This window comes from Aureobasidium pullulans (genome assembly GCF_000721785.1).
Source record: "Aureobasidium pullulans EXF-150 unplaced genomic scaffold scaffold_8, whole genome shotgun sequence".
Classification (NCBI taxonomy): Eukaryota; Fungi; Ascomycota; class Dothideomycetes; order Dothideales; family Saccotheciaceae; genus Aureobasidium; species Aureobasidium pullulans.
In genome coordinates this window covers 571,427-593,766 of record NW_021941028.1, presented here as the reverse complement: position 1 = coordinate 593,766, position 22,340 = coordinate 571,427, and the positions used below count along the sequence as shown (strand labels likewise).

The following is a 22,340-nucleotide window of genomic DNA, read 5'->3' as shown; positions in this document are numbered from 1 at the left end:
GTGAGATGGCAGCGATAGCATGGATGGGGAGCCGATGAGGGCCGGAGACCGGTGGTACATGAGCGAGTGGGCGGTGGTATTGCAGTCGACGGTATACGCTTCGTGATGCCGATGATTTGCTTCGTGGACGATCAAGAAAGTAGATGAGGCTGCGAGATTCGCGAGACATGTTTGAGCAGAGTTGACCATGTGATCAACGAAATTGGCTGTAGCGGAAAGAGCGATGCAGCATCTGCTTCCGCTCAAGCCATCCGTTGGCAGATCTGAGACTTTTGACGGAAGCTTCACAACAGAGTCACCAAGCTAATCATCATACCTTTTGACTCCAATCGAATTCAATACGTGCTTTGAATATGCATTATCTATTATGTCTATCTGCTAATGTAAATCTATGTCTGAATTCTATAAACTACTACGCCAAAGAATAATCATATCCATTTCTAATGACAAAGGAAATAAATCACACAACTTGCCATCAAGGCTTGAACAACTGTTCGTTGCGGAAAAACATAAGGAAACCAATCGGCAGAACCAACTGGAAAAGAAGAGCCACCCAGAACTCCCAAGCGCCCAGTCCAGCCAGACTGACTGCCAGGTTAGGGAACACGGCGCCAGGACCGGTAGCATCGGGTGAAGAAGCGCGAGCTGCGATGGTGGCGATTGAACCCAATACTTGGGCAGCAGTCAATGTGACAGCAACGTGGTGACGAGTGAGTGTTTGGAGAAGCATGGTACCAATACCGACACCACTAAGGGCATCTAAGGTACCAAGCCACAGCCACAAAGACCTTCCAGCAATCGCACTACCCAGGGTTGAGCCCCAGGGTAGGTAAAGACCCATACCAGAAGTGCTCCAGAGCATCTGACACCAACGTGGGGCACCGAGACCAGCACCAAAGATAGGCAAGAACCATGAATGATGCCCACTAAATCTGGAAAGGGTGTAAAGAGCAACACACCAGATGACGATGAAGAAGAGAAGTAGCAGAAGAACAATACTCCAGACTGGAGCTTGGGTACTGCTGAATAGATACTGCCAATTGCGTCCAGTGGGTGCGGAAAGCCAGTAGTTTTGAGCGATGATGGCGACAAAGAACCACAGCACAATCTTGCGCTTCCACACACTGGTGTAAAAACTGGGTGCTTTTCCAGGAGAATTGTGGTAATACTCTGGGAGGCCGAAGAGAAGGATGACGCCGACAGAAACGAATAAGAGGGCAATTGGTGCCATAATGGCAAGAAGGACCTTTGAGTTCATGATTGTGTTGGTGAATTGGGAGGTGTGATTGGCCGACATGGCACTTCCCCATGCCCATAGGGCGGCGACCCAGAGTTGTTGGACGCCTTGGACGGCAGTCGCTCTGAATATCATTGTCTGAATGGGCACACCACCTTCACTTGCGAAGTTCAAGGCGAAGTAAAGAGAACCAGAGGCAGAAGCGAATGAATAGAGACCGGCTCCAACGTTCTGGATCCAACCGCGACTGTCGAGGGTAGTGCCAAAGGGAGCCAGGCCGACAAAAACGAATGCTAGACCGTATAGAACAAAGGGCAGGGAGAGTGCCCATTTGCTCGCGAGTCTACGGATCATCAACCACCAAAAGAGTGATCCGGCCAAGTAGATGGAAGCGATGGTGTAAAGTTTGTTTGCGTTCTCGCCCTGTGCTCCAGTGATGATCGTGATCTGATGACTGTTTACGGCAATGATTTGTCCAAAAGCCATGAGGTAAGCGTACAATGGCCAATCCGGTGCCAGGTAAGGTATCTTCGACATCATCAACTTCGAGATACCAGTTGGCGCCTTGTAGTTGGCGGTCGTGAAGAACTGTTCAGCGCTCGTATGAGACATAGCACCAACACTGGCAGTACGTTCGCTCTCGCTGATGGAGGATGCCTCACGAACTGTGACCGAGACACCCTTCGCACCGAACTTCTTGCTACCCACCTCTGGAGGAGAGACCACAGTTCGGCCAAGTTTGGCTTCACCAAATCTACGGTACCAGTTCTTCTCGGCTGAATGCAGGAAAGTCTCAATGCAGAGTTTGCCTTCGGAGTTCTTGGCCGTTAGAGATCCAAGCATTGTTTCGTATATGCGGTAGTAGTCCAGCTGGCTGTCGGTGAAGCTCTGATCAACTTTTTGGAGGGAGTAGTCAGTCTTCTCTCCTACAACTTCGTCGACACTGAGTGTGGAAGAACGTCTGTAGTGAGCGAGTGTAGGTCTTGTGAGTTCGCCTGGTAGATTCTGCTCCTCTGCAAACCCAAATCCAGGTGTGAACAAGGCATGAGCGGCACTCATGCTTCCAGCTGTTCCAGGACGGAATGTTGGAGAAGAAGGAGGGAGCGAACCGACTTCGTCTCTAGATTCTTCGAGTTCGGAAATGTCTGCACCAGCCTCTGAGTGCTGGAATGGCGAACGACGTGACATTGGGAAGAGCGACGAAAGTCTGCGGCGGAACGGCATGTATTGCTCCGCTGTCGGATGAACAGGGTACAATAACGAGGAAAGTCGACGTCTGAATTGAGGGGCTGGTGTCTCCGGGGTAGGCGAGGAAGATCTTGAGGCTGCAGGAGATGCAACACGAGACTGGGCGCGTGATCTCGGAGGCGAGCTGTTGGGTGTGCTGTTAGGCGTGCTCAGAGCAGACACTGAACCATCCTGAACCTTTGTGTTGATTTTGATGGCCTTAGTTTGCAAGATCTCGAGGTCTTCTACCCATTGCGCAACGGGGAATCTCTGCTCCTTAGATCTTGCTCTCATGAGAGCTCGAGTCTCTTGGTCCGAGGATAACGCGGCTTGAATACATTTCTTGAATTGACTGAGCATGTGACGAGTCATTGATGACTCGATCTGGAACCACCAACCTGGGTGTCAATGTTAGCATATTTGCTTAAAGTTGTCACGATAAAAAACTTACCTGGCATCTGTCCCAGACCTCCAACCTTTGCTCCGACTCCAAGAGCTCCCTTGCGTCCAAATTCGACAGAGACCAAGCCGAAAGGCTCGTCGCGTGAAGGAATAAGAGCAAATTCGGCTCCAGCATGGACAAATGGTGGCACATAGACGAACATTGGCTTCGAGTACACTCTGCCAGGATACTTCTTCATCAGGTAGTCGAGCTTCAGAGCTGCGAACTTTCCATAAAGGTCGATGACGGGGCCCACACAAATCAACTGTGCTTTTGGGTTCTCTTCCAGGACTTTCGGGAAGACGTCTGCGATAAGGTCAATTCCTTTTTGCATGCTCCATCTTCCAACAAAGACGAAGAGCTCAGCTGATTCGTCAATGTTCAGATTGGCCCATTGCTGTGCTTGCTTGCGAGTGGCCCCACGAGAAGCCTCGTATTCTCTGTCAATGGCGACGTCCGGGTTAGGAAGACATTTGTCGAAATGCTCGATATCAGCCGGGTCGGGGTTTGGTAGAATACCAATTTTGGGCAGACCCTGGGCGATATTAGCAACCTCGTGGTCTTCGAAACATGCATCAGCAAAGGAGAACTCACCCAGAAGATGGGATAGCGAGCGAATGAACGTGCACCATACTTCTTCGACACACCGACGGCTCCAAAGCCCTTCTGGTGAATGCGTAGATAGCTGGCTCCGGCGTGCAAGAGGTTGAAGTTGTCGCCCCACTGGACGTATCGTCGTATGATCGATTTATCCAGGTTGAACACATCGCTCATTTCTTGCATCTTCTTCGGTGTGTTGATGGACCACAAGCCTTGGAATTCGGCGTTATGTAATCTGAAATACTGTGATCAGCTCAAGCTTGTGGTAGAAAAGCAGGGGAACAGTAGAGAAGGAAAAAGGAAGGGAAGAAAAACGAGGGGGATGTCGGATAGGGTGTACTTACGACAAGCAGACAGGGATGACGCGAGGAAGAAGGTGCAGAGGTGCGACAGCTCCGTGGTAGTCGTTGATGTGGTAGATATCAATTTCAGGGTGTCTCCTCATGACTTCGGCGATACAAGCGTTCCATGCTGAGTAGTAAATCGCACTGTCAAGGTCATCCATTCTGGCTGGATATGGCTCCTAGAAGATGAGGTTAGATATGATTTCCAAGGTACGCTGAGTCGTTGAACAACAATAATCTTACCTTCTTGGTTTGTTGGCGGAAAAGTGGTGCATCAAGCAAGACATATGTAATTCTGCCGACAACATGGATTTGACAATCGATCAAGTATGGCTTACCCATAACAGTGATCTTAATAGGTTCCATCACACGGTCAATTGGGTAGACTACGTCTCCGACGCAGGGTACCACCCAAATGAGATTGTGATGAGTAAGATGCTTAGCCTAGATTTTGTTCGATTAGCATTCTTTTTCCTTTTTGTTTGGATCGTGATTTTGAAAATTACCATCAAACCAGCCATAACTCCCAAACCACCAATCTTGATGGAGATGTTCCATTCGTCGGCAATAGCGTACTCCATAGTGGCGATGAGGATGGTTCTGGAAGTCTCAGTTGTGATAACAGCTCCGTCGCTGGCTTCGGGAGCATCAGTGGCATCTTGCTTTTCTGAGATCTTAGTGAACGATAAAGGCAGAATGTCCGACACGCTTCTCTTCTTTTGGAACTGGTTGAAAGGATAACTTCGCTTCGTTAGACCGATCGAGTTGTATTTCAAGCGATAGAATGAGCCATGGTAGATTGCGACAGCCAGGCAGGCGGTTATGAGAGGGAGAGTTGCCAAAAGGATGTACAATGCGAGCTGTCTGTTTGCAGAGCCAGTTGGAGTGATGGTGTAGCGCATAGATCCATCGTTCACTGCAATTTTGTAGGCAGTATGGGGCCAGCTTGGTGGTGTTATGTTGAGCTGGTTAAAAGACAAACTGTCTGGTGGAACCCAATCGAGTACATTGTCACCATCGACGTCGCCATAGGCAGCGGATTTGTCAGGGGCCCCATCAGGGTTCATTCCCCAGACATTCAAAATCACTGAGGTTGGCCATTCGGAAGACAAATCGAAGTTCCATATGCCTTCAGAATCTTGCTTCATCTGGTCATTAAGACCAGCATCGTACCCATACTGGTTCCAAGGTCCTTGAACGTGAACTTTAGGCCATCTTCTAGGAACTTCGGCATCAAGATCGGAGTGTTGAACATGGTCAGTCGATCCTATCAAAGGACTGTAGTATTGTGTCACAATGTGCACGCCCGACCACTGCTGAGCGCTGGTGCCAGACCAGGCCTGCTCTTCGATGGTCGTTGTCTCGCCAGTGTACGAAGTCCAGTCGGACCAGCTCGAGCCATAGTTTGTCGAGAATCGCCATTGAGTAGACCCGGCGGCTTTCGGTGTTACTCGGAGCTCGCCTGTAGTCGCATCCCGATGAACAAGGCCAGTAGTATAGTTGGCAGAACTGGGGAAAACAACTGGATTATCCTTAAGACCGACGCGGAGCATGAATTTGTCTTTTGTGTTCGTGAAGGAGATTCCGTCAGCGCTGGATGCATTGGCTACTGTGTAGGTGTGTACACCATGGCTGAGATTTACGAGGTTTGCAGACCACTGGAAGGTTGAAAGTGCCTCTCCTACAAAGCGCTGAGAGTTGTCTACTGTGATGTTGCGACAGACAACACTTGACGCCTCGAAGTGCGGAACAATGCCTGTTTGTGTCGTCGACTCGAAGCTGATGGACTTCAGAATTGAAGAGCAGTCCATTGCTTGGGTGAACGAGAGCGTGACTGGAACGGCGATCACATCATTAAAATCCGCAGTGGTTTCGATTCTGGCATCGTGGCGAGGAATGGCTCCAGAAATTACAGGAGTCGCTGCCACGAATTTGTCGATAGGGACAAATGCGCGGAAGCCCCATGCTTCTAGTTCAATTCCGGGCAGACAGCCGTTGATCTCGTCTGAACCTTCGATACCAAGCTTTGTAGTGGAAGAGTTCAACGTATACTCCTGGTATGGGTAGAACAGATTCTTGATAGTGGTGCCTTCAGGAAATGGTGCGACGAGAGATCCAGATGAGTTGGAGCAGTCATATGAGTAGTGAACGGTCTCGTTCTGATTGGAATAAAGCAGCCAGATACCTTGGTTACCCATACCTTCTCCAGTGAAGTCCTGGACCCCGGGAGTCCGGCCACGATAAACCGACCAAATACCAAGAGGCGTCGGGAGTTGTCCGCTGTGAGGTAAGAACACATCGTGTGTCTCGAAGAAGAGCGTCTGGAGGGTGAAGCCGTCGTTTAGGACAGGATAGTGGGTTCTCAATTGGAACATTCTTTTGATCAAATTACGCAAGCTGTGCGCTGGGTTTCTCTGATCAAGACTGACTGAGTCGTCCTGACAAGCAAGCAGAGCATCTCCGAACGGCATGTCGTAGTAGCCATTGCCAGCAGCTCCGACCTTGTAGCACCCGTGCATTTGCCATGCTCGAGTTGACGCCATCGGTTGGCGACCAAACATGTAATCGGCAGCCAAATTCTCCAGGACTTTGAACTCCACTTCGTCGCCCCAGATGAGTTCGGGGATTCCAGGCATTTCTAAGAAAGTGATGAAAAAGCCAAGAACTTGTCGTTGTGTTCCATTGACAAGTGCTGGCCATCTGAACACATCCTGGTTTGTAGTGCCGAACATATGACGTGGGTCGAACAGGCCAGTGTTGACGTTTACGAAGTCGTCGGTGAGTAGGTATGCGTTCCAGTGCTGAGCGAAGTCAACGCCCTCAAAACCAATGTCTCCGTCGAGGCCCAGAAACCTCGTCAACGCACCATAAGTAGGGTAATGGAAGTTGCTACCGTCAAGTGCGTTGTTTCCGGACTCGCGGATATATCCCTCTGTAGCATTGGTGGCGAGTTGTGCCTCCGTTTGGTTGTCGAAGTATGTATTGGGAGACTTGCCTCTACCAAAGAAAACGGAAGAATATTTCAGCTCTCCGACAACTTCACCGGTAACAAGGAAATTGTCTTTTCCATATTGGCGGGCGCATTCACGTTGATACGTAGCCCACTCGGCGAGGGCATCAGCGGGAGTTTGGAGTGCTCTATTTTAATGGTGTTAGCGATACACACATCAACCTAACCGACTTGGGGGTTAACCAACTTATCAACTCGAAATCCATCAATATCAAGCATGGCAATTTGCATGCAACTGAAATGCTTCACTTTCTCCAGGACATCATGCTTCCACAATCTGAGACGATCCTGCACACTGGCAAATTTTGAAAGTTGACTCTGGTAGGGAGGTACGTAGCCAACTCCCTTCATGTCGCCATACTGATCGAAATCGGATTTGCGGCATTGGTTGTCGAAAGTAGCCATGATCGAGGCGTTGACTGGAAATCCATCATCTCCGTAGAAGACAGGGTATTCACAGTCTTGAAGAACGTCGTTACTGATCTCAAAGTCGTGGTATCTGCGGCTGCTCTTCCAGAGGGCATCGTATTCGTGTGCATTAAAGGGTGTTGTTTCATTCTCCCAGCCCTCAAATGCGAGGAGATCTCCCATTGTACCTATGGTGTTCTCCATGATCGCGTACATTCCACGAGTATGCAGCTCCTGAATCAATTGGCGCCATTCGTCAATCGTTCCATGGTGTGCGTCAAGCAATGTGAAATCGAGAGGTCCGAAGCCGTCAGAAGCCCAGGGCATGTTGATGAATGGACTGCCGGAGAAGTAGATAGCCTTGATTGTTAATTGTACATCCTTACATAGTAAGAAGAGAGATAAGCTTACCTTAATACCGAGGTCCTGGATCCAGTCCAGATTATCCATCAAGCCTTTTGCATCTCCGCCAAAACGGAACTGGTTTGTAGTCCAGTCGTTCTCGAATACTGTACCGTTGGCGTCGTTGTTCGAAGGTTTTCCATCTACAAAACGATCCAGCGTTAACATGTAGAAAGGCATTCTCCAGTTGGAAGGTGAAGGTGTTTTGGGGTGATTTTCCCATTCGCCCCAGTATTCAAGAGGTCCAGTGGCGTTTTCATTCTGATTGAGATTCCACTCGACCTGGTCAGCAGACCAGTCGAGAGCTTGTGTCTGGGAATTGTGAAGCGTAAGACAAAGGTTGAGTAGCGAGATGGTCTTGAAAATAACAGACGCCATGATGAGAGACGTTGTCAAGACCAGAAATCAGTCAAATAGAGTACGTAGAAAATCAAACAAGGGACTTTGGCCGCAAGTGCCACAGGTTGCTAAGGCGAACTGCAGATGGGTGCATCTTCCGCATATATACCTATCCCCACGCCTCTTCCATAACCACTAAAGCATCAGAAGAGTTCATGTGTTCGATAAGCACTATTGCCATCGAGATTCTGTTGGGCTTCTCTAGCATACTGGCGGTTCCCATTAGCAGCATGTCCTGATGTGCACGTTTTTGAGCCTGTCTGCCCAGCACTCTGGTATCAAATAGTTCCATGTCACCGGATGCCTTTCCGGGAGTCAAGCTCCATGACCTTTGCCATGAGCACCTCGAACGGCTGCCGAAAAGAGTAGAGAATCCTGATTAAGCTTCTACAAGTATCAACGAGAACTTGCAACCAGCTCGGTATTCTCAGAGAGTCCTATAGGCCCGAGTCAGTATTTCATTTGATGCTCGCTTCTCTTCATGCCAAGCAGGCAAGACTAGACAAACGATCCATCAATCAACCGAATTTTCTCTCGTAGGCAGGGCTAGCCGGCGGCAGAGTCCTCAAGATGGCAGTGCCAGTCGCAACCGCCACTGTTGCATGGCAGGATTCGGGTCTCAGTGAATGCCATGCGGCATGAACTGATGGCAGTGGCGAGGCTCGCACAAATTCGCGTGGGTACGGTGTAACGTCTACAGCGGTTTGTCTATCATTAAGTAGCATTTTGCTACTCGGTAATGCTCCATTACTCGTATCACGCGATGTCAAGCCGACTGACACTGTTGGTTTTCTCGTGTAAAGGGATTAGAGTTTCGTGTAAGAGAGGAAAACGAGTCGTATCTCGCAACGCCTGGAAAGGTGAAGTTCGAGGCAGCTCGGTAATAATTATGCTTGGCATGTTTGTTGATTTGGTCGCACTTTGACAAATTCGAGTCTTTTGAACTCCCTGTCGCCAATATACATATCATATTGGAGTGTCTATAGAGGTTATACACTACACTACCAGCATTCGTCGAGTTAAGCTTCTCTTACGTTTTGGAGCCTCATAACTCTAATGGACTGCATTGTATACGCGTCCTTCAAGATCATTGAACAAACAGCGAGGGTGGGCGTTTCGGAAGCGCCCCTCGGTTAAGCTTTCCACACCAGATCTGTCCGTTGTTTATCTCACTGCTGGCCATTTTCACTGCAACCGTTAGGTCTTCGAAATACCGTCGCGGCATCAAATTGATTAGGACCGACTGCTAAATGAGACATGTATACGGGAAGAAAAACGTTGATTTTTCTGCATGGCAAGTCTTGCAGCTTTCGGCGTTTAGAGTCGGTAAACAGAGGCTGATTCCAATACAGCTCTCTATCTCCTGGGATAATTATCACCACCGTTTGATGATCTGCACAAGACGTCGACGCAGGACCCGAAATGTACTTCCAAGGAACAAAAGCAATTCAGCGGTTGCGTAGGCCTTCAATGTTGACAGATATCGTCTACGTAGTTCCGGTGGACGACTTCTGATGTGTTCTCTCACCAACCTCGTTGTATTCACCTTCACATCATACACTTATACCCTTCCACGCTTGCTTTCGGGAGCACCGGACCGCGCCGCTCGCAGAACAGGCTAATCTGCAATATAAGAGATGTGGGGAATCTTGAATACCGGGATCCTTCTCGCTGGTATCGCAGGCGCTACTTCCAATAGCAACAACACCGTCAACAATTCTAAGCTTCAGACTTGGTGGCACGACTCCGGCGAAATCACCAGATCACCTGTGCAGCCAAGTTCCGTTCGCCAGAGCCATCTCTACTCTATTCAAGTTAGCAACTCTGTCGATCAGACCTATTACGACTCTTTCGCTTATCAGACTATACCACGCAACGGTCAGGGCAACATTCTGATACCGAATGACCTGACCTCAACAACGACCGCGAGCGATGGTATCACTATAGAAGCTGCCATTGGCATGACAATGTCTTGGACCTCGTTCCTGTACTCAGCAGACGTTTGGGTGAAGGTGCATCGTCTCGATGGCTTTGGCATTGAGTCTGACACTTTTGTTATCAGACCCACCACTCTCAACCTCACCACTTCAGTCGCAGGCGGTGATTTGTTCATCCAAGTGCCCTACAGCGAACGTGGCAGCAAGTTTTCGGTTGAGTTCAACGATAATCTCTTTGATTTTCGCGATGGATGTAGCAACCCTACATGCTCCTATGTCCAGGACACTTCGGCAAGTGGGCCGTACTACGTTGACGAGTACGATGACTCTATGCCTTTGATGGGGGTAGAGCCTCTCGACTCCCTGCTTATCTTTGCGAGCCCCTTTGAGGATGAGTCCTTGATACCGAACGAAACGTCTGATGATGTTTTGGTCGTCCCTGAAGGTCGCATATCCGGACTGAACACCACAGAGGCGAGAATCGTCATTTTTAAGCCCGGTGTGTATTACGCTACTGCCACAGACTATTTGAACCTCAGTTCAACAGTAGACTGGCTCTACTTTGCGCCTGGCTCCTACGTAAAAGGTAGGACTTTTGCTGCTCAAATCAGTCAGGTAGTTCTTGCACTAACAAAGGTTTAGGCGCTGTGGAGTTTCACACAAACTCCGCACTCATCCAAGCTACGGGACATGGTGTATTGTCCGGTGAGCAGTATGTCTATCAAGCAGACCCTACCTACGGATTCCAAAATCACAATGTAGATGCCTCACCTTTGCGCATGTGGAAGGGCACGGTCCCCAATGGACAGAAAACTACCTGGGTTGTGAACGGTCCGACGGTGAACAGTCCTCCCTTCAACAGTATGGACTTTTATGGTGATACCTCAGCATTCTCTGTCGCATGTACCGACTACAAGCAAGTCGGTGGTTACTTTGGACAAACAGATGGCATGCAAGCGTATCCTGGTAGTGTGTTCCAAGACATCTTTTACCATACGTGAGTGCTACACTGATCACCACAAATATTGATTCGGCTAATGCGACATAGCAACGATGACACCATAAAGCTTTACCATTCAGACGTCACTGTATCGAATGTTGTCGTACAGAAGGGTTCAACAGCACCCATCATCCAATTCGGCTGGGCAGCTAGAAACATAAGCGACATCAGAGTCAGCGACATCAATATCATCCACAGTCGCTGGAATAGTAATGGCTCAAATCCAGGTATCATCGGGAGTAACAACTTGTACGACCCTTCCACTGCATCGACATCTGCGACAAACACAAGCACAGCCGATACCTATTCCTCGGCTAGTAATATCGTGTTCTCCAACATCCGTAGTGAGGGTATCTCTGGACCTTTGATGCGTATCTATGCTCTGGAGAACTTGCATAACATCACTGTATCAAACGTCTGGGTCGAGGAGTTTGGAAGTTGCGATGGATATGAGAACATAGGCATCTCTGAGAGCTTTATGCCTGCTATGACCGATGGCAACGGCAACAACATCACTGTGGAAGGTTTCATCATCGAGGACTTTATGGTCGGTGATAAGAAAGTCACTCTCGACACGGCAAGCACAGTGGGCAACTTGTACTGGAATCCTGACTTTGATGTCACTATCCAGTGAAAGGGCAAGGCTTCTGCATGCTTCAGTTTCACATGTATCAGTTGGATGCAAACAACGAATCGATTCGTTGGCGTCTGATGATTCGACCAAAAATTCAAGCAGCACGAAGATTGAATTGTCAGCACGGGAAATTTGTTTTTGCAAGAGTTTCCCGACGGAAGGTGCGATGTCGTCGATGGAAGGGCGTAAAATGCGGGGCGGAAAGTCAATATGTCGCCCTGGTGGGGTTTAACAGTTGGTGCCCATCACCTTTTTTGTGCTGAACCTTTTTTCCATCAACTTCTTATCTCAACTTTGAATTGATCATGGGTGTCGACGACCGAACACGAGATGTTGAGTTGTCGGTGGTGATGGACAGGCCAGCTGGCGATGAAACACCACGAGAACTTGAACTTTCGAATGCGTTCGAGAGAGCCGATGATGGCGAGATCTTCTCACTTCCAGATGCTGATCGTGGACAAGCATGGCTATTTCTTGCCAGCGCTGTTGTTTTCGAAGCTGTGACTTGGGGTGTGTTCGGCATGGGACTATGATGACAATCTCTTCTGACAATCAATCTAGGATTTCCTTTCAGCTTTGGTGTCTTCCAACCATACTACACTCAGCATTTCGCAGATAACGGCTCAAGCATCGCTGCCATTGGTACTACCGCAACAGGCCTGCTATACGTTTCCGCTCCTTTCTGGTTCACCGTCCTGAAGTTGAACCCTCGCTACCGAAGACCCAGCGTATTCGTCGGCTTCGCTGTCATCGTAGCTGCCCTGATCGGCGCATCTTTCGCACAGTCGGTCTCCCAGTTGATCGCAACTCAAGGCGTCCTGTACGCAGTCGGCGGAGCTCTGCACTACTATCCTGTACTGCTCTACCTGGATGAATGGTTCGTCGCAAAACGTGGACTGGCATTCGGCGTCATTTGTGCATCCTGCGGAGCTGGCGGCGTTGTGATACCTTTCGCTCTGGACTGGGTACTTCGCAACTACGGTTTCCGCACTGCACTGAGAACATGGACCGTCGTCTTCGTCGTCCTCACTACGCCTGCACTCTTCTACATGAAACCACGACTGCCCATCCGACACCATGCCAATACTGGACCACAGCGTCTCGAGCTCGGCTATCTCAAAAGCAAGACTTTCTGGATCTTGCAGGGCGCCAGTATCATTCAAGGACTTGGTTTCTTTTTGCCTAGCATTTACTTGTCGTCTTTCGCCCAGAAGGTCGGCTTCTCGGCTGTGGATGGTACACTGGCAATTGCTCTCATCAACGCCGCACAAATCGTTGGAGCTCTGTTCATCGGCTTCCTCTGTGACCGGTGTCACGTCACCACTGGCATTCTGGTCTGCAGTATCGGTACTGTAGTCGCAGTATTTGTGTTCTGGACCTTCGCTACATTGAAGCCGATGTTGTTCGTATTCGCAATCCTTTACGGCGTATATGCGGGAGGCTACTCGACAACATGGTCTGGCGTGGCAAAGACGGTGCGTGAGAATGGATACCCGGGTGCAGAGACCGGCATGATTATCAGTCTGTTCAGCTGCGGGAAAGGCATCGGAGCTGTGGTCTCAGGACCCCTGTCAGAAGCTCTGGTAGACAAGGATCCCTGGAATTCGAGTGCGCCATATGCTTTCGGCACTGGTTACGGAGCACTTTTGCTCATGACGGGCATCACAGCATTTGTGGGTGGTTTTGCTTTCTACGCGAAGCAGCTTAAGATGATCCACTAGAATATGTATGCTTAGCAAAAGACTTGTCAGTTGTTTTCTTCACCCACCACCCATTGCCCAAATATCGTCGTCGCACCTTCATTACGAGACTCGCGTAATTATCTTCCTACCAGACGAGGCCATTTAATCATTCGGTGACATCCACAAAATCGTATCGCAACAAACGGCGCTGAAGGTTTTGGGCGATCCCAGTCACTCAGCGGCGGACGCGAGCAGACGCAACTACAAGAAGGTGCGAGTGGTGTCTGGAGGATTGTCCTGCCAGTAGTATAATATCATGTCGCTCGCTAGCCATGGAGCGATGAAGTCAGGTAGGGTGAAGATGTCCGGTCGCGTGTCACGTCGCGACAAGATGCACTGCTGTTGCAAACGAGATCTGCATGGCGTAGGCAACGCGTGTACAACAGATCAAAACGCGAAAATCAAATCACATCGACACCGGAAAAACACAACTTGATCTGATAAAAATGACAACTTTTGTGGCTCTGTGGTTTTTCTCTCTAGATGTATAGCGAGCGGATGTTAGGTGATGATGTAGCAATGAGCCATATAAGCAAGGTATCATGATATACATGCCGATCTTCTTCGACTTCGAAAATGAGCCCGGCTCCATTGCAATTCAGAGCTTGTGTCTTTTTACACAACAACACCCTTAATCTGCTTTTTATTCGCAAGATTGATATCACGCCAGATCCACACGGCGATGAACGTCAGAGCTGTGATTGAACTAGCCGCAATGCACATATCCCTCTGCGCGATGCCGAAAGCAACTCCAATGGCATCTCTGGTCTCGCTGCCAACAGGGTAGGTAAGAGCATTGGTGTAACTCGTGTACACCGATGTCGCAACATCGGCAGGGAGGCGTTTGGCGAGTTCGCCAGGGTAGACATTCGTCCAGATGCCTCCGGCGATGGAGTCACCGATGGCGCCGCCGACGGAGGAGGCGAGGTAGAGGAGGGCGAGGGTGGTGGCGAATTCGCCGTGGGTGCCGGCGGCGAGAGCTGCGACTTGATGGCACGGGACCAGAGTTCCGCCCTGCAGGGAAGATATTAGCGAAATGTCGAAAATCTTGGTCGAAATTGCAAAACTTACGGCAAAGGCGATGAAGATCTGGCACATGACGACGTAACCGACAGCAGTTCCTGGTTGTCTGAAGTGGATCAAAAGACCCGTTCCCATGATGTAGAGAGGTCTAAAACTGCACGTTAGCATGTGTGTTTAAGGTAGGGGTGCTGTGTTGCATCTGGACAGCAAGCCACTAGATCTCACTTACACAGATGCGAGAGCAATCCACTTGTAGCGCTTAGTCCATTTGACGAGGAGACTGAAGAAACAGTTAGCTGTCTGGTATTTTTTAAACCGGAAATGGAAAGTGCTTGCCCTGTGATCACACCGAAGAAGCAAGAGCCTACGGTGTAGATCTCGCCCATGTATGTGGCATCGCGAGTGCCAAGACCGAGGACAACCTATAACTCTGGTCAATATGTGGTTAACATGTGGCGTGATCGATCTCCTTACCTGGTTAAAGGTGTAGTAATAAAGGTTCCAGCAGTAGAAAGCAGCGTACAGACTGGAGATGCAAAGCACCGAACCAAAGACAGTGCGATCCTTGAGCTTGTCCCAGGGCAGGAAAGGCTTGCTGGCACCGAAGCGCTCCCATACTGGAAACAGACACAAAATAACGAATCCGATGACCAGCATAGAGATGATGCTAGCACTCTTCCACTGTCCAGCAACAGAGGTAGCAAGGGAGAAAGGCAGTAGGAAGAGGACGAATCCTGCACAGAGCAAGAAGACACCGACCATGTCGAATTCAATCCAGTAGTGCACAACGGTTTGGTACCAGCCACGAACAGGGGATTCTGTGCGCTTGTAAAGGCCCATCTTTTCGGCCTTTCGTTGGTAGTAGAGGAAAATACCGCAAAGAGGAAGGCAAGCCACCGGTGTAACAATGGCAAAGGTGCCATATCCCCATCTCCAGCCAGCTCCGCTGACGAAGCTTGAGACTGCATAAGGTGTGGTGAAAGCTGTGCAGATGAAAGGCGTTTGCGAGATGGCCAGCATGAGGATACGGTGCTTCAGTCTGGTCGTGTCGGCGATGAAAACAGTCATGACATAGTACATGCCATCGTAACCAATGTAGTAGATGACTGAGGCGGCGGCGTAAGTCTGAACGTTATTCGAAGCGGCGAAGATGATCAATCCGATAATACAGATACACATCATGACAAAGAAACCTTCGGCACGACCCCAGATATCGATGATTTTGGCAGTCGGTAGACGCAATACACCGCCAATGATGGAGCTCATCACAGAACTGACTGACAGTAGCTGTGATGTGCTAAAGTCTGCGTTGGCATAATTTCCGAGGTAACCAGTGATTGTACTCATGAGAGCGATTTCGAAATACACGACATAGATCCTGTTTTCCATTAGCAAAATATTGCTCAATCTCGGATAAAGGCAAATCACCAGATGTAAGTTATCCATAGCGCTCTCTTGTTCCAAGCAAGTGTGACACCTTCTGCTTTTTGCACACCAGCTTGATAGTCCGGATCGACTTGTTCACCAGCATACGCAGCTCCAGATCCAGGCACGGGGGTTTTCATATGTCCATAGGCTTCCTGGTATGGGGGTGAGTGATCACTCGGGCTGCTTGACGAAGTCAATCCGCTCTCCTCCTTGACGACGTCATCGGGCTCTTCATCCTCTTGAGAATGATAAAAAGGGTTTATGTAGGGTCGGTCGAGGGCGCTCAAGAAACCCATATTGTCGGATGGGCTCAATTGAACATTAAAAATATAAAGACGGGGCGGGAACACAAAGATGAAGATTGATAAGATGGAGGGGTCCTCATATATATACAAAAAGTGGCTCTACGTCTGCCGAAATCACGTTGATCAACGATTCTTTTTGCGGGTACCAAAAAGTCGAGATACGAAAATCCGGCACGGTGTGGAAGCGAAGGATGAGGAGGATCGACCGCAGGGTCTTTTTCTTCTCTTGTCGGGTCGAGAAAAAGGTGTTCCGATCTTTCTCAGCTCAACACGTCTCAGGCCCCCCCACAATTGATGGTTTTCACCAAACTTTGACATGCTCACTGGCTGTGACAACAAGCTGCACTGCATCCAAGAAAACGAGCAACAGCTCGTCTTCATCACCCGCGGCAGATGGAGAGATACGCAATCGACGAAAGTCAAACACGAGAAGGGTCGGTAATGCGGCGACACTAGTAATCTTATCAGATTTGGTGGCAAGCCACCCGTGACTTGGCGGAGATAGAAGCTCTGACTCGCAGTCTTTTTTTGAAGGCAAAATCGATCAAGCAACAACGAGACTTGCTTGTTGTACTTGAGTACAATTGGGCGCGCTGACCGCTACATGATGCTATGCTCCTGACTAATGAGACTTCCAAGGACGATGAACATCTGATTAGGGCTGAAGGTAGGCGGCATCGATGACTTGGTGGCAATGACGTGCAGTCGCAAACGCCATTTCTCAGAAGAAAGAAGTACGCCGGGCGCCGGGCGCTGGACCGAGTGGCCAAAAGTCTTGGTCAAAGCTGCTCATGTCATGCCTGTGACCCTGGCTTTTTTACGAAACTGCTACAACAAGCTCAAAACAACAGAACGTGATAACCTGAGCCGAAGGAGAAGCACATGTTGGGGTCCACTTAGATTAAGTCCCATCAAATTGGTCGTGAAAGTTCTTGCAGGCTAGTTTGGGCTAGAAATCTCCGATGACAATCATCAAGGTGGAATCCATTGCGGCACCCACGCATATTCTACCATAAAGTGTAGACTGCGTTGATTTATGTAGTAAGATTAGGCACTAAGGGCTAGTATAGTCGGTCCTAATTAAATTAGGATACATAGTAATTTGTTAAAAAGAATATGCTTCGATATTTAGATTGTTATATTGAATCATTCAAGGGTTTGTTCATCCTCGGTAAAGAAGCTACGCAATTTCAACGCGAAGGAGCCTCCACGCATCTCACGAACACCACGTCAGCTTGACAACATGGCGACCCTATTATTGAAACCGTGAAAAGATACAGATCAAGATGCGACACTGTTCCTTCGCACTCAGCGCTATGGTTCGTCCTTCAATCGCTTGATCATCGACGCGTCAAGACCGACCTTCGACATCATCTTGATGTGATGAGGCTATCCTCGATGCGTTGGGACTGACCCTCGAGATATCACCCCCACGCTAGTAGAGTTTTAGCATCGAAGGAGTACCACATCCTGTCGGCGCAATGCATAGACAACAGACGACACAACCTGGACACGAGCATGATGGACCGAAAGAGCTTGGGAAACACATACTGGGTCGCGGGCTCATAACTCTCAGGACGAGAGGAACTTGTTCTTTTGCGCCCTGGCATCAGAGTGTCGAGATTCACACGATTCTCGTTGGACTGCTGCCATCGTGCTTGCCCCCTCTTGGACGTTCTGACCATTGGAAGGCACGATGCTTTTCGATTCCACAAACAAATCCAGGGAGAGCTTGGTTCCTGCCACTCTTCGTTGTCAAATACGCTGCATAGTGACAGCTTCTTGCGGTCTTTATCCCGGGTACCCTCCCGCGGCATTGGAATCACATTGGCCTCCCTGATCATTATCATGGAGTACAGCTTCAAGGAATTTGGAAGCATTATATCATTATCGCATTTTAACATCACTTGGACATCAGCGCTCTTCAAACTTTGCTCTCCTTCCCTTCGGCAATGTAATGTGGAGTAGAGACGTTGTCGGCGTCTTCCCCTTCCAGCACACCGGTGATGGTGCCCACGTTCTCATGGTCAAAGAAACCTTCATTTGCAGCAAGCTCCTCGAATGCGAGCGCTCTGTCCGCTCCATGAGGCAAGATTTGTACAGGCCAAATCAGGCACAGGACGTAATAGACCAAGCCGCCCATGGTGAATGACAGGATGAAGCCTAGCTTGTACATGTTGGAACTCGCCATTCCCACCGAACCTGGATGCAGGGAATTGGCTATGCCGTGAACGACGAAGGCCACGCCAGCGACCCAAGCGGCTAGCATCCGCAAGTTCCATCCCTTGTAATATGTGTACGGGCTTTCGGGCGTGTACACATACAACGAGGGGACATGTATGTTGCCTCTCCTCACGATCCAGTAATCAACCACCATGCAAGCGCAGATTGGCATGAGGAACACTGTATAGGACCCGAGGAAGGTGAGAAAAGACGTTGCCGATGCAATGATCTTCCACGGTACAAGCAGGGGTGCCAGTAATGCGCAAATCACCTGGCCTCGGACGATCGTCAACCAGCGGGGCCAGATACCGGTCAGATCGGCGCCGACGGGCAGTGAGTTGCTACCAGCATTTGTGACTAGCACGGCAAGCATCATGCCAAAGCTTGCGAACACCATGCCGGCACGTGCGCCAGGACTCCAGTATTGGTCGAGAATAGCGCCGTCTACGACAACATGGTCAGCTTGGCTACTCAGAGCCTGGTCATTGATGGAGCTTACAAAGATCCCAAACGTTCCAGAAAGATTTTCCCAGGACGTTGGTTGCAGCAGCGGTAGTGGCTGTGCTAATGAACATAACCAAGACTTTCGAGATCAAGATACCGACACCCTGGCTCCAAGTAACGTCGCTGTACGAATGACCATAGCGGGCGATGTCAGGCTGGTTGATCAGAACAGGCGCGAGAGCACCCATCACGGAGTTGATGGCAGATATCATGGGCCAGATAAGCTCATGACCGGACAGTTGAGTCTGTTTGGTGGTGTACTTGAAGTCGCCAAGCTTTCCTCCGTTCGCGCTGATAGTCCAGCCGAGCACGCCCAGGAGGGAAATCGTTGTGTAGACTGCTTTGACGACGAACAGGTGACGGAGAACCTTGGGATGAATGAACATGACGGGCATTTGGATCTATGCTGGTCAGTATCTTGTTCTTGAACAACACGACGAAGCACTTACCATCCAGAATATGAAGAAGCTGAGCAGGTCACGAGATGTGATACCAGCACTTGCAGGTAGGTGATTTGGGATATTGTTGTATCCATTACCAAATATCCCACGCATGAACACGGTCGTGATTCGTCCGCCGTAGTATGTTTGTGTGGCGAAATAGATGATCGCAACAACTGCTCTGACGAGGATGTACAACGAGGAGCCTCTGACACCGGCGGCGACGCGGACATAGACTGGAAACCCGACGAAGTACTTGATGGCACCACGGCTGTTGAGGACGACTAGGACGGTCAAGATTCCAGATCCGATGACAGCAGCTATCATTCCATGCCACCAGAGCAAGCCGATGGACACGAGCGAGGCTCCGAGGTTGTAACTGCTTGGACTGAACGTCATCGTCAGGTAGTAGGCAAAGTAATGTTGCCATCGCCATCTCCTGTCCTCTGCAAAGAGTCAACACCATCATCTTGAGAGAACCGAATGACATACCTGGAGGGCTTGGAAGCAGATCCTTGTTGTAGCGGACTGTACCATCGCTATCAGAAGTTTGGACCAGTTCCTTCAAAGACTTGGGTGATCGAGAAGCAGCTTTTAGCTGCTGCACAGATTGTAGCATGTTCGCTTGGTGGAGAAGGCTGTCGCAAATGAAAGAATATGCCGACTAGAATACGGGCGATCATCTCGAGGCATATATGCACATTTCACTCGCATGAGATAGCCCATCTTGGTCAGTATGAGACAATTTCAGCTAGCAACTGATGTTGAGGTGATAACAATGTGCCAACGAGCAAGGCGCGGACGAGACTGGGCGCAGATAAGCTGATAAGGGAAGGAGTGCATCGGACGAGCCCCACAAGTTCGTCGGATCTCCGAAATCTACTGTGAACTTCGATAGGCAACGGCGATCATAGCTTCCTTCCTCTACAGATTGCCCGAGCATAGATAATGTTATTGATAGGACCTCCGAAGACCTTGGAGGCTGTAGAATACAGCCCATAGTCCTCAATTCGGCCTTTGACCATTCCACCACCGATGCAATACATCGGTCATCCGAAGATGATGAAAGAATGGCTGAATGCTCCCTTTCAATCGCTCATGATCATTGCATTTGTTTTTTGTTGTAGTTGATCGAGTTCTGGTTTAGTCTTTTGTTTGTCGCCAACCCGACCATCATGAAGGAAAATCAAGTCGCTGCCGAGGCGTCAATCGTCGACCAAACCAACCTCCTACCAAAAAAGGAATTGCTCATAGTCTTCAGCGTACTAGCAATTTCATTGTTTATCTGTTTTATTGACCAGAACGGCATTGGAGTTATACTGCCAACCATCTCACGAGATCTAGACGCAGCCGACACCATTTCTTGGGCTGGTACCTCCGCTCTTATTGCGAACACAGTCTTCCAGGTTCTTTTCGGACGGCTGTCTGATCTTTTCGGTCAGTAATATACATCTCAGCATGGAAGAAATGCTAACAAATGACTCCAGGAAGAAAGGTTGTTTTTCTGTCGGCGTTGGTTCTACTCGCAGTCTGTGACCTGCTTTGCGGGTTCTCTCAGAATGCTACCATGCTCTATGTCTTCCGCGGCCTTGCTGGTGTTGCCAACGGCGGTATCACAAGTCTATCGATGATGATAGTGAGCGACATCGTCACCTTGAAGGAGAGAGGCAGATACCAAGGTATCCTTGGTGCTTGCGTAGGCATGGGCAACATGGTAGGGCCCTTCATTGCGGCAGTGTTCGCTCAGCACTCCACCTGGAGAGGTCTGTTCTGGCTAGTCAGTCCACTTGCAGCTCTATGCTGTGTGAGTTGCTTTTTCATACTGCCTGCGTCCAACGACTCCTCGAAGCTGGATTTTCGAACCGTCTCAAAAAAGATAGATTACTGGGGCATTCTTTTCGGCTCGGCGGCAATCATACTCATACTGATACCTGTCTCTGGAGGTGGCAGTTACTTCCGCTGGGACTCTACTATGGTCATCGCAATGTTAGCAGTTGGAGGCAGCTGTGCTCTTGCATTCTTATTTGTCGAACACAAGGTCGCGTTGCTCCCTATGATGCCTTGTAAGCAAAATAAACACCATCTTCTGATACTGGTAAGATACTGACTCAAGTAGTGTCACTCTTCAGAAATTTACCGGTCTGCATTCTGCTCTTGCAAAATTTCCTCTTCGGAATCGTATACTACTCACAGCTCTACTACCTGCCGCTTTTCTTCCAAAATGCGCGACGCATGTCACCGATCACTTCAGCCGCTCTCGTACTGCCTATCACCGCAGCACAGATGACTTTGTCAATAGTCTCGGGCCAGTACATCTCTAGGCGAGAGCGTTACGGTGAAGTCATCTGGCTAGGCTTCTTTCTCTGGACGCTGGGCGTTGGCCTTACATGTATATTCGACCAAAACACGCCCATCGCCGCGATCGTAGTCATCTTGCTTGTACAAGGTGCCGGTGTGGGCTTAATTTTTCAGCCAACACTAGTCGCATTACAGGCTCATTGTTCCAAAGCTCAACGTGCAATCGTCATCTCCAACCGCAATTTTCTACGCAGTCTGGGTGGTGCAGTTGGGCTTGCCATCTCTGCTGCTGCGCTACAAAATTCTCTCAAGAAAGCCATGCCTCAAGAGTTTGCTTCTGCCTTTTCTTCTTACGACACTCCGGACTTTGCGGCCCTCGGAGCCTCACCGGAGCAGATACAGGAAGTCCTAGATGCCTATGCAAAAGCTAGCAGAACTGTATTCATCATGAATGTGCCATTTATGGGTCTCTGCTTACTTGGCTGCCTTCTGATCAAGGATCGTGGGCTACAGCGTCCCGATGAGCTGAGAGTGGCCCAATCGAGCGACACTATCAATGGTGTCGAAGTCGAGAAGGGAAATGGCGACGAGATTGCCAACGTTCAGCGGCCCCCTAAGTCTGATCTGAATGAGGAAGCAAAAGGGGCTTTGGTACAAGAGCACCGATAGAGTCAGTCGAGATATGTGTGTAAACCACAAAAAGAGTATCATCGTTTGCAAGACCGTCTAGTTGTATT

General features: G+C 49.4%; 6 protein-coding genes across 6 annotated transcripts; 3 read left to right on the top strand and 3 right to left on the bottom strand.

The window, feature by feature from the left end:
- Positions 1-475: 475 nt before the first annotated feature.
- Positions 476-8,048, bottom strand: M438DRAFT_354948 (alpha-1,3-glucan synthase; the record flags this gene model as incomplete). The annotated part of the gene is made up of 8 exons (XM_029906996.1): positions 476-2,862; positions 2,916-3,441; positions 3,501-3,741; positions 3,851-4,029; positions 4,094-4,294; positions 4,357-6,988; positions 7,048-7,628; positions 7,680-8,048. 8 exons carry the CDS (start codon positions 8,046-8,048, stop codon positions 476-478), a joined length of 7,116 nt encoding a protein of 2,371 aa, XP_029761127.1.
- A 1,571-nt stretch (positions 8,049-9,619) lies between these two features.
- Positions 9,620-11,793, top strand: M438DRAFT_203907 (glycoside hydrolase). The gene is made up of 3 exons (XM_029899358.1): positions 9,620-10,592; positions 10,649-11,003; positions 11,055-11,793. Exons 1-3 carry the CDS (start codon positions 9,707-9,709, stop codon positions 11,638-11,640), a joined length of 1,827 nt encoding a protein of 608 aa, XP_029761126.1. The 5' UTR covers positions 9,620-9,706; the 3' UTR covers positions 11,641-11,793.
- A 197-nt stretch (positions 11,794-11,990) lies between these two features.
- On the top strand, positions 11,991-13,361 carry M438DRAFT_272995 (MFS general substrate transporter; the record flags this gene model as incomplete). Its single annotated transcript, XM_029900594.1, has 2 exons — positions 11,991-12,150; positions 12,202-13,361. The coding sequence occupies 2 exons, from the start codon at positions 11,991-11,993 to the stop codon at positions 13,359-13,361; spliced, it is 1,320 nt and encodes a 439-aa protein (XP_029761125.1).
- Positions 13,362-13,821: 460 nt separating this feature from the next.
- On the bottom strand, positions 13,822-16,546 carry M438DRAFT_364935 (MFS general substrate transporter). The gene is made up of 6 exons (XM_029907758.1): positions 15,834-16,546; positions 14,880-15,783; positions 14,742-14,827; positions 14,635-14,685; positions 14,454-14,553; positions 13,822-14,396 (listed from the first exon to the last, which is right to left on the bottom strand). Exons 1-6 carry the CDS (start codon positions 16,127-16,129, stop codon positions 13,998-14,000), a joined length of 1,836 nt encoding a protein of 611 aa, XP_029761124.1. The 5' UTR covers positions 16,130-16,546; the 3' UTR covers positions 13,822-13,997.
- A 1,516-nt stretch (positions 16,547-18,062) lies between these two features.
- M438DRAFT_295931 (uncharacterized protein) lies at positions 18,063-20,250 on the bottom strand (the record flags this gene model as incomplete). Its single annotated transcript, XM_029901890.1, has 4 exons — positions 19,798-20,250; positions 19,315-19,751; positions 18,861-19,266; positions 18,063-18,805 (listed from the first exon to the last, which is right to left on the bottom strand). Exons 1-4 carry the CDS (start codon positions 19,922-19,924, stop codon positions 18,063-18,065), a joined length of 1,713 nt encoding a protein of 570 aa, XP_029761123.1. The 5' UTR covers positions 19,925-20,250.
- Positions 20,251-20,480: 230 nt separating this feature from the next.
- On the top strand, positions 20,481-22,335 carry M438DRAFT_364933 (MFS general substrate transporter; the record flags this gene model as incomplete). The annotated part of the gene is made up of 3 exons (XM_029907757.1): positions 20,481-20,742; positions 20,793-21,368; positions 21,422-22,335. The coding sequence occupies 3 exons, from the start codon at positions 20,481-20,483 to the stop codon at positions 22,270-22,272; spliced, it is 1,689 nt and encodes a 562-aa protein (XP_029761122.1). The 3' UTR covers positions 22,273-22,335.
- Between the last annotated feature and the right edge of the window lie 5 nt (positions 22,336-22,340).

Bases quoted from the DNA above. Each gene is read 5' to 3' on its own strand.
- M438DRAFT_203907 (XM_029899358.1), top strand. From the start codon at position 9,707: ATGTGGGGAATCTTGAATACCGGGATCCTTCTCGCTGGTATCGCAGGC. The intron at 10,593-10,648 runs GTAGGACTTTTG...ACAAAGGTTTAG, and splicing joins GCCTGGCTCCTACGTAAAAG to GCGCTGTGGAGTTTCACACA. The intron at 11,004-11,054 runs GTGAGTGCTACA...AATGCGACATAG, and splicing joins CAAGACATCTTTTACCATAC to CAACGATGACACCATAAAGC.
- M438DRAFT_364935 (XM_029907758.1), bottom strand. From the start codon at position 16,129: ATGGGTTTCTTGAGCGCCCTCGACCGACCCTACATAAACCCTTTTTAT. The intron at 14,686-14,741 runs GCAAGCACTTTC...CTGTTTCTTCAG, and splicing joins TTCTTCGGTGTGATCACAGG to TCTCCTCGTCAAATGGACTA. The intron at 14,397-14,453 runs GTAAGTTTTGCA...TCTTCCCTGCAG, and splicing joins AGATCTTCATCGCCTTTGCC to GGCGGAACTCTGGTCCCGTG.